This window comes from Leptonychotes weddellii, chromosome 6 (genome assembly GCF_054177405.1).
Source record: "Leptonychotes weddellii isolate Sample4059 chromosome 6, ASM5417740v2, whole genome shotgun sequence".
Taxonomy (NCBI): Eukaryota; Metazoa; Chordata; class Mammalia; order Carnivora; family Phocidae; genus Leptonychotes; species Leptonychotes weddellii.
In genome coordinates this window covers 129,647,922-129,659,162 of record NC_138374.1, presented here as the reverse complement: position 1 = coordinate 129,659,162, position 11,241 = coordinate 129,647,922, and the positions used below count along the sequence as shown (strand labels likewise).

General features: G+C 40.9%; 1 protein-coding gene and 1 pseudogene across 1 annotated transcript in view; one reads left to right on the top strand and one right to left on the bottom strand.

Moving 5' to 3' along the window:
- Positions 1-5,285, top strand: part of TAF1A (TATA-box binding protein associated factor, RNA polymerase I subunit A) — a 21,067-nt gene extending 15,782 nt beyond the window's left edge. The window contains exons 9-10 of the mRNA XM_081823213.1: positions 2,079-2,233; positions 4,602-5,285. Of these exons, the coding sequence (XP_081679339.1) occupies positions 2,079-2,233; positions 4,602-4,714 (268 nt within the window). The 3' untranslated portion in view covers positions 4,715-5,285. The remainder of the gene's footprint in view (positions 1-2,078; positions 2,234-4,601) is intronic.
- Positions 1,266-1,750, bottom strand: LOC102731193 (small ribosomal subunit protein uS17 pseudogene; annotated as a pseudogene).
- Positions 5,286-11,241: the final 5,956 nt, after the last annotated feature.

Here is an 11,241-nt window from a genome sequence, read left to right as displayed (position 1 = left end):
AAAAAAAAGATTTTTTATGCTGTCAGAATAAGTACTGTGCCTTACCACTGCAGTATTCGGAAAGTTGTACATTTTCAAGTTGGAAATAATGGCATTCCCACTCTTCACTAGATTCTTTGTAGAGCTCTTGATAATCTGTGTGTCATCATCTTGTAAGATCACATAGGAAGCAGCTTTTCTTCCAGCTGTTTTTCAGTAATTTTCAATGGGGCTTTGAGGGCCTCATAAGATCATCATAGCACATATTTGTTAAGTCCGTTGTGAGCTGGATATCTGAAACTATACCCCTGTGATCATGATATCATTAGTGCCACATTTCGAGTGACAACAGGAGTGGTCCTGGTCATTTTTACTTTGTGAGAGGAAGGGATTAACTTTGTGACAAAGTTAAGTTTCATTTATTTATCCTATCCATCTTAATTGGTTAGAAGCTTCATCATCGATGGGAACTTGTGTCAGGCTTCAGATCGGACTTGACCTTGGAGATGGAAGAGGGCTGATTATAAAATGGTTTTGGTGTGATAACTATAAACCACTTTCCACATCTACAGCAGCATATAAACCCCAACTAACTGCAAGATTCATGAAGGCAGAGAAATGTACTATTCAGTTTTTTAAACCTCTAGAAGTTCTGCCACAGGGACACATGGGTGCTAATAAGTATTTGCTCAATTAAATTATTGACAAACACTTAGCATTGTCTGGGTTCAACTGTCAAACCTGTGTGTTCACGTATTTGTATAATAATGGCATCTTAATTTGAGTAGTAATTCTTTGTAGCATATGAAGTAAGGTTTTTAAAGTAATTTTTAAGTGATAATCATCATAGCTGACATTTATTGAACTTTTACTAAGTACCAGACAACATGCAAAGAGCTTTATATGAGACCGCTATATTCCTGGGCCTGTTTAATCTAATAATGATGTGTGAGATGGGGACCGTTAATAGCTTCACAGAGATTGAGGCTCAGAGAGGTTAAGGAACTTGCCCAGGATCACATAGATAATAAATGGAAGATCTGAGATTCAGATCCAGGATTTTGAGTTCAGGGTGTGTGCTGTTAACTGCCGTGTGTACCGGACTGGCTTTTTAATGAAATGGAAAGCAGAAATCAAAGAACCTAAAAGGATTTGCTTTCATGCATGTGCTATACCATGGATGGTCACACTCAGAAATTAGAACATCTTCCTTGTCATCTTGCCACAGACTTTTTTTTTCCCGACTGGGAAAATAACTATTTGGCGGGGGGGTGTGGACAGATGTCTCAGAATTTCTGGGATTGCTTCTTGGTGCCAGTGGCCTTCGTGACTTGGAGCATGTTGAAGCACAGTCTTGCTCGAGGACTGGTACTTGCCCACTGTGACCATGTCACCGATCTGGACATCCCTGAAGCAGGGGCGACAGGTGCACGGACATGTTCTTGTGGCGATTCTTGAAGCAGTTGTACTTTTGGATGTAGTGGAGGTAGTCTCAGCAGATGACAGTGGTCCTCTGCAACTTCATCTTGGTTGGTCACCACACTAGACAGAATCTGCCCGCGGATGGAGACGTTACCAGTAAAGGGGCATTTCTTATCAGTATAGGTGCCCTCAGTGGCCTCCTTGGGCATCTTGAAGCCCAGACCGATGTTTTTATAATATTGCAGGAGCTTCTCCTTGTCTGTTCCTCCAAGCAGGACCCTCTTCTCATTTTGAGAGATGGTTGGCTGCTTTGGTAGACAGCCTCAGTCTGAATGTCCGCCATCTTCCCGGCTGCCTGAAAAGGGACGCCACAGACTCTTCTTTCTTTTTTTTTTTTTTTAAAGATTTTATTTATTCATTTGAGATAGAGAGAATGAGAGAGAGAGAGCACATGAGAGGGGGGAGGGTCAGAGGGAGAAGCAGACCCCCCGCCGAGCAGGAAGCCCGATGCGGGACTCGATCCGGGGATTCCAGGATCATGACCTGAGCCGAAGGCAGTCGCTTAACCAACTGAGCCACCCAGGCGCCCTACCCACAGACTCTTCTTAAGTTCAAATTCTGGCAGTATAGGTCCACCTCCATCACTGACCTTCCCTTTTGACATTTTTCTTTTCTAGGAATCACCTTGCCTGGGTTCAAGAAGAGTGGAACTCCAGGAAAAACTGGTGGCCAAGCTTTCACTTCAGCTCCTTTTGGGCAAAAAGCGATTGGAAAGAGGATAAAGCACTGGCTTGTGAGAAAGCTTTGGTAGCTGGAATATTGTTAGGAAAAGGTACAAGGTTTTATTTTCTTCTTATCTAGACATAGCTTTTGGATGATTTTGAAATTACAAAAGGTGACCATTCATTCATGCCACAGCTTACTGGGTAATTGCCCAAGGACATCAGAGGCTGGAGAAATAACTGGCAGATGGGAAAGTGAATGTTGAGTTGGGGCCAGGTGATCTGCTTGTTGGGGCTGTCCATGGACTAGAAGCAGCGATTCCATCTTGTTGATTGTGGTGGTGGGTTTTTAGGCTGTAACTTGAGTATCTTTAGGGGCCAATTAAGATAGAGGATGCAGACTGTTTTCACAGCAACTGTATAGAAAGTTTACTGATACTGTCTACCTTGCAGTATTAGAAAGAAAAAATAAATAAAAATAATTTAAAAAAGAGAGAAAAATATTCTTCGCTGACCTCATTGTTGTATAATTGCTGTTATATTTACTTATCTGTTCCTATAAGGATGAAACATTTCTCCCCTATACCTCCTATAACTTATTTAAAAATCCTCTTAAAAGAAAGGGAAATTGATCTTTTCTCTGTGGACTCTCTTGGCTGTGAAGACTCTCTGCTTTGTGCCACCGCCGCTGGGTCTGTTCAGAGATGAAGCGAACATAAGCAGTCTGTTGCTAGAGAATTCAGAGTATCCTAAAGAGCTTCTTCAGCTTGGTTTTAGATATGGTTGATACTGTTTTGGAATTAGTATTCTCAGTGAGTGTTTCAGATGGTTACTAAGGTTAATAAAATGCCAGTTTCTCAGAGGAAGGGGACAAATAAATATGAAAGCAATTGTAAGATTTCTCAACACACGTCAAGGAACAGAAGTGTGCTTCATACTGTGATTTTCTACTGCTTATGAGCATAGAGGCATCTAGTACAGTTACCTAAAGGTGTCTGTGTTTGAGCAAAGTCTGAAAACCTGGGCTGATTTTCCAGTTTTGTTACCTTTTCCTGTCACTTAGGTCCAGCAGTTAACCTTTGGGAGACTTCTGTGTGAGTGGGCTTTGTTAACACCTGTCTGTGTTGCTTACAGGATGGTTGTAAGCATCAAGTGAGCATCACATTGAAGTGCTTTATACATTCAGAAGTACTCTATGAATATTAGGCATAATCATGCCTGAAAAGCGTTCCATCTCTTCTTTCGGGCCTTAGTGTTGGGGTTCAGTCAATCTGTTCAGGAGTCGAACTGGGTTTGGTCTGTGCTCGGGTGACCCTCATTATATCACAGGATTCAATTCTGGTCTGCCTTTGCTTCATGCTTAGAGTAGGGTATGGTAGCTGCCCGTCTTCCCCTGCTCTGCTAAGGCAAGCCAGGCCCTTGCCCCTCGTGACTCCACATCCGGTGGCTCATGAGGAGGTGGGAGCTTGTAGTTTATTTGGCTTTTTCTCTGTGTTAGGGTGGAAGCAAAATTCTCCATCTTTCTGTATTCTAGATAGAAGCAGAGGTCTGTGTACAAAGTATTTTGGTTTTGCTAAAGTGGTAGGTGTGTTTAGAAATATAGGTTATTACATTAACACCACAGACACCACTGCTTCCCAGCTAATAAAATATTAGTAATTCTGCCATACTGTTTTCAGGGATAATAAAATGGTTACTGTAGGTACAATATATATCCTAGCAGTTTCCTAGAGAAGATGGATGGATAGGTACGTGCTGAGACTATAATGAAGTTAGTTTTTCTTAGGTGATTGATGGTCTCGCTCATTTATCAAATATATATTAAAAAAAAATCTCTTATAATATCCAGTTTACATTTTTTTTTTACAGAAATTTGATTCATGTCTGAAATACTTAACCAGTGATCTGCTTAGCATTGTAAGACTATGAAAAGCAGGTAGAAGGAACTTCTCATGAGCACAAGGCTCCTTTCTCAGAGCTGCACAGTCACCATCTGGCTGCTCGCTAGATGCTGGAATGACTAGCTAAGTTCTCATCTCTTCTGACCTGTGAGTTGTTTATTCTAATCCTCACCTCAGAGTTTTCTTACAGAGAACTTTCTTATTGTTACAGGTGCCTCTTGGGCTGTTTTACAAGCTAACATTGAAAGGGAAGCTGTAATTTACTTTTGGAGAAGGCACATTTAAGATATAAATATGTGTATAATACACGTATCACCTTAACTAGAGCTTGGAAGGCAGGGTGAGAAACGAGTTGAAGTACGTGCTCTGATTATGATGGATCAGAGATGTTTTCGTGTGTAGGAAGCATACATTTCATTGGTAACGGCCCTTAGAATGTGTTCACACTGGTACACATCATACAGACCCCCCCCATTTCATAATCACTAGTACGTCAGAGCTGAGGCAAAACTTTAAAAATGTAGAAATATACTTGAAGAATTGATAAGTATTAAAACTCTCTGTTTTGTTTTTTTAGGTTGCAGATATTTTCGGTTTATCTCCAAACAAGATGATCAAGTCTTAAGGAAAAAAATTAAGCGGATAAAGAAGTCAGTGAAAAAACACAGTATTGTAAATCCAGGACTCTGATATTGAATATCAGTTATTTCAGATGAGTAGCTGCAGAATAGTAGCTCGGTGGGTAATCATTGAATGTATTATTTATTTGGTGTTTCTAGGAGGTAGTTTATATGGCTGCAAAAAAGTCATTCTTTTTTTTTTTTTAAAGATTTTATTTATTTATTTGAGAGAGAGAGAATGAGAGAGAGCCCATGAGAGGGGGGAGGGTCAGAGGGAGAAGCAGACTCCCCGCCGAGCAGGGAGCCTGATGCGGGACTCGATCCAGGGACTCCAGGATCATGACCTGAGCCGAAGGCAGTCGCTTAACCAACTGAGCCACCCAGGCGCCCCCAAAAAGTCATTCTTATATTTTTTTATATTTTCTTTTATTATAATTATAGCTAAAGAAACAGTCTCACTGCCTTTGTTCTTTGTAAATACATATTTTTCCTTTTTTGTACTGTGAAATACAATATTTATTACGGAATAACCTCCACATAAGAAATACATTTGTTTAATCAGAGAATACAGTTGTATAGCAGTTATTGCCATTTGCAAATAATTTGCTTCTGACTGTTGTATAATAAAGCATAACTTGTAATATTGTGAAGTGAATTTATATTCTTCTTTAAGATTCTCAATGATCCATGGTAGGTTTACCATCATAAAGAATATATTAGAGGGGCGCCTGGGCGGTTCTGTCGCTTGAGTGTCCAGCTCTTGATTTTGGCTCAGGTCATGATCTCAGGGTCATGAGATCAAGCCCCTCATTGGGCTCCGCACTCCGCGGGGGTGTCTGCTTCTCTCCCTCTGCCCCTTCTCCTGCTCCCAGGTGCTTGGAAGCATGTGCGTGCACGTTCTCTCTCTCTCTCTCTCTCAAATAAATAAATCCTTAAAAAAAAAAAAGAATATATTGGTCATGAGGTCTGTTGAGGAATTTTGGAAACAGAGAAGGATTTAGGAAAGGAATCCTCTTTCTTTTTTGATATTAAGACATGTCAGTCTGGGACTAACTGACCTGACATAGAGCTACCTTTGACTCTAGAAGACTAGTTTGGGTCAGAGAGGGTAGAGGGGTGGCCCAGCTCAGAGGGCTCTAGTTTGTTGTTGTTTGCCGGGCACAGCAATCATCTAAGACATGCTTCGGAATTCCTGTGTCCCTCACCTTTCTCTTGGAACCTGGGATGTGGCAGTCGGCAGCTGGACAGTGGAAGAGAATCTGCCAGTGAAATAATGTCCCAGCGTCACCTAGTCAGCCCAGTGGGAAAGCGTGGCGCAGAAGCCAGGAACAGCTTTCCTGGAGCAGGAGTTGGAACTTCATAATATGTTGTGGTAACTAGTAGAGCGAGTGCTTCTTCCAGACTGGCTCGGCTCTTACACCCTTATAGTTCAGGTAACTTGTTTTTGAGTTCCAGGAAGACCCACTAACTTTAGAGTACCTCCAGTATTTAGATGGCAAACCACACATTTTCCCCATGGCTTATGCTCCTACTAATTTAAAACCGTCTGCAAGAGGGGTGCCTGGGTGGCTCAGTTGGTTAAGCGTCTGCCTTCGGCTCAGCTCGGGTCATGATCTCGGGGTCCAGGGATCCAAGCCCTGCATCAGGCTCCCTGCTCAGGGAGAGTCTCTGCTTCTCCGTCTCCCTCTGCCCCTCCCCCTGTTCCTGCTCTCTCTCTCTGCTCTCTCTTTCTCAAATAAATAAAATCTTTAAAAAAAAAAAAAATCTGCAAGAAAATTGGGGGACAAATTATGCTTTGTCAATAATTTGATTCACTATTTTATACTTAGTGAGATGACTATCAAATAACTACTCATCCTTATAATATACATATGAAACAAGTAGGTACCCCACAGACCAACGTGAACCAAGTTCAAGCTACCACATGAGTAGGGCCAGTTTTACTTCTGGGAGTTGGTGAGTGGGTTGTGTAGGAATTCTGCAGAAGAACAACACTATAGGAATGAAATCCCCAGATGACACAGACAAAATCTCAAGGCATAGGCTGGGATTGTCACGGCATCTGCTCCTTGAAACCTTTAGTCAAAAGCTGTTCAACAGGATTGATGAGTTCTCATGATCTCTGGCAAATGGAGGTGGGAATGAAAGAGAAATGAGTAGATACGGTTCTTGGTTTTCACACAAAGCTTAGTTTTCTAGAACTTTTATATCAAATGTTCGTATCACATTAGGCAGTAAGAGCAGTGCGAATCAACTGTGAAATTATTTTAGGTCCACTAAAGTCAGTTTCATGAATTATGGCTAAAATTTATCAAGCACTTCGGGCTTTACATTTTATCTTACTGTCACCAGAATCCTAAGACTTATCCCTGTTTTACCTAGAAAAAAAGTGGGGTCTCACAGATTGACTTGCACAAGGTCAGAGCTGGTAGGTGTTGGCACCAGGACCTTGACCTGACTAGTGTGGTTCCAAAGATCACACTCTGTCTGTCCTGTCTGTACTGCCTCCCAGTTTAGTCAGTGTTTATAACCTGCAGAGCACTGAGCTAGGTAGCAAGGTGAAGAACAGAGGGGATTCATAACCCAGAGCCTATCAGCTCCAGCAAAACCTGTCCTCTCTGCCAGGCTACTTGGTAGGTTCCCTCTCTGTGTCCTTCCTGGTCCCTCCCTATACAGCCTCTTATCAAATCACTACATTGTTACATTGTCTGTGCACATCTGTCTTTCTTGATGGTATATTATTTGGGCTTAATAATCTCCTATTGTCAGCCCCTAACAATTTCTAGCTCATTAAATACTGAGTAGAACTGAATGGAAATTAGTGAGAGTTATGGAGCTGGTGTGCCTGTACCGTAGGGAGTCCCATCTTGGGGTGCCTCTCCCAAGTGTGAAGCCTCCGGAGACTGTTCGGCTTGAATTCTGCGTTTATCGTTAGGTAGTTCTGTGACTTCTTGGGCAGGTTACTGAGCTTTCATAGTTCCTTTACCTGTAGATGAGAGACAGGAGGATTTATCTCATCGGATTGCTATGAAAAATGAAAAATGAAAAATACAGTGAATGCCTAGGATAATAATTAATACTTAGCATATCTTAAGTAAGTGACCATCCATCATGATGGTTTTAGACACTAAATAACAGGCACTAAATAAGGATAATTTAAAGTCTTGTTTTCTTGGGGCGCCTGGGTAGCTCAGTTTGGTTGAGCAACTGCCTTCGGCTCAGGTCATGATCCTGGAGTCCCAGGATTGAGTATGGCATCAGGCTTCCTGCTCAGCAGGGAGTCTGCTTCTCCCTCTGACCCTTCCCCCTCTCCTAATCTCTCTCTCTCAAATAAAATCTTTTTTTAAAAAAGTCTTGTTTTCTCTTAGAAACCTCTGAAATACAGAAATTGTGTAATAGTTGAGTTATGCTTCCCACTAAAATACACCTATCTTTCAAGCTATGTACCATCCAGCCATCAACCATGGACTTGAGGGCTTCACACACACTTGAGATCATTCAGTCCACACAGTTCCTCCTTGCTCAGCTGCCCCAATCTCTGATCTCTGGCTCATCAGCTTAGTGGGACTCCCATGCTTTGCTTGGACTGTGGCCCAATGCACTGCTCACAAGAAGTTGTCCTGAGATAGAGAGGTTAGACTATTGTAGAACTTACTTTATGAGTTTCACTTCAGTAATCCCAGTCTTGTGTTGTTTGTTGCCCACTACTTTGAAAACAGTTGTCTCATATATTTTATCTAGATTAAATAATGTGTAAACTAACTAAATTAAATTAGGGCCTTTTACCTACCAAATGATACCTTTAAGAAAATTAAATACAGTCTATTAAAAGAAGTATTTGTGGGGCACCTGGCTGGTTCAGTTGGTAGAGCATGCGACTTTTGATCTCTGGGTTGTCTTTAAAAAAAAAAAAAGTCTTACTGAGAAAAACATAAACATATACATTCAACATATACATTAGTCATTAGAATGACTAAAATGTTTATATGTATATGTATTTGCAACACATGAACTGACAAAAGATTAAAATAAATTCAAATCAATAAGCAGGACAAAGAACCCAATAGAAAAAAATGGGCCAAGCACATGAACAAGTATTTCACAGAAGAGGGTAAACATGGACCATAAACACATAAGTCAGGGAAATGCAAAACAAGAGTGTAGTGGAATACCAGTTCAGACCCGTTCAATTAGCAAAAATTAAGATACTGAGGTTGAAGAGGATGTGGATCCACAGGGTCTCTTGCACATAGCTGATGGGGTGTAAAATATTGCAGTCATTTTAGGAAACAGTTGCTTTACCATTTACTAAGACTATCCTCGAGTGTTTACTTGAGAAATGCTTGTACACGTAAGCCAAGAGACAATAGCACAGTTCATAATAGCAGAAAAACTAGAAAAAACCCCACAAATGCCATTGGCATGAGACTGGATAAATTGTGGTAGAGTCATGTAAAGAAAAATGAATAAGCCGTAGCTTTATACACCAACATAGGTGGGTCTCAGTAACATACCGGGTAAAAGAAATGAGTCCCACTTACTACTCTATGACTACATGGAGTTCAAACTTTATTATAAAGTGCAAACTAATGACTAAAATGTTTGTAAATGCATATAGATTGTGATGAAACTACATATAAAAACACAAGAGAAGGGTAAACACAAGTGGTTACCTCTGGATGGGAGAAGCAGAGTGATAGGGTGGAGGAAAAGCACAGTAAAGGATTTGAATTACTATTAATGGTCTAGTTTTTTAATTAAGTGGCAGGCTCTACATGGACTAATGTTGACAGTGTATTATGAGCCAAGGATTGCGATTTATCCCATTTGGTGCACAGGTTATTTTAAACAATGAAAAGAACCATATAATATAATTTATACGAAATGTCCAGAATAAGCAAGTCTACAGAAATGGAAGAAAGTAGATTAGAGATTGCCTAGGGCAGGGGAAGGGGCAGTAGATGGGAAGATGAGGTGAGAGTGATAGTCAAAGGGTACAGGGTTTCTTTGGGGTGATGAAAATATCCCCAATTTGGGGTGATGGTTGCACAATTCACTCTGTTGAATATACTAAAAAGCATGTTAATTGTACACCGTAAACGAGTTTATCATATGGTGTGTGAATCTTATCAGTGACACTTAGCAAAAAGAAACAAAACCAAAAAATCAAGCTTTATGGAGTCAGAAAGTTCTGGATTCAACAAAGCACCTCACCGAACTGAGCCTCAGGTTTATTCTGTAAAATGGGGCGATCTGAGAAATGTTTAGCATGAGTCTTGATGTATTTTTTTCTCAATAAATGGTAATATTATGAACCAAAAAAAGGAAAAGAAACTAAAAAATGAACACAACCATTCTTTTTTTTTTTTTAAAGATTTTATTTATTTTATTTGAGAGAGAATGAGAGAGAGAGAGCACAAGAGGGGCAAGTGGGAGAGGGAGAGGGAGAAGCAGACTCCCCACTGAGCAGGGAGCCCGATGTGGGACTCGATCCCGGGACCCTTCGGCTCATGACCTGAGCCGAAGGCAGTCGCTTAACTTCGCTTAACCAACTGAGCCACCCAGGTGCCCTGAACACAACCATTCTTTAATGAAAGAGCAAGTGTGGCCTTTTTGGATCTAGCTATTTATCCATGTTTATAAGCACAAGGGCTTTTTCTGCTGGATTGAAATATTTCAAAAGGAAATAGCAGACCCTTGATGGATGTGGGCTACAAATCCTATGACTAAAATCTGACTAAGTTAATTTTTAAAAAATTAATCTATTTGGGGTGCCTGGCTGGCTCAGTCGGCAGAGCATGTGACTCCCTATCTCAGGATTGTGAGTTTGAGCCCCATGTTGGGTGTGGAGTTGACTTAAGAAAAAAAAAAGTTTAAAAATTAATTTGTTTGAAACTCTTCCTCCATCCAAGATTCATGCTCCCAATAGAAACAATCAGGCACCAAATAAAAGTCCACTCCTCTTCAGTCCTACAAAGAACCTTCTCCATGCAGATAGAGATGTAGTCTTTAACTCAGTGAATAGAGACAGATCTTGAATTTCTGTCCTGTCAGCCCCACAATGGTAGTTGCCAGTTGTCTGCTTAAATCTCCCATTATGCCGATACCAAGAATTTACATAATCTTGTCAACATGCCTGGATCTTCATTCAGTCAACATACTCTTCAGTTGGCTGGCTGCATCTGGCACACATCTTTTCTAAATGAAGATAAACAAGTAAAAGTGATTGCTGTACTTTCATGTTTTGATACATCATGATGGAATGAACAGGATCTGGGCCATAATCCAGAACAACTAAATTTAATTTTTTAATTTTTATTTTTTTAAAGATTTTATTTATTTTAGAGAAAGAGAGTGAGAGAGCATGCAAGCAAGGGGAGGAGCAGAGGGAGAGGGACAAGCAGACTCTGTGCTCAGTGTGGAGCCTGATGTGGGGCTCGATCCCACGACCTTAGCCGAATCAAGAGTCGGACGCTTAACCAACTGAGCCACCTAGGTGTCCCAGAACACCTAAATTTTATTGCCATTTTTCCCATTCACCCAAAGCATCTCCCTAAGCATTTCATGGAGCCACTCTGAGACTTAATTCACTTGTCT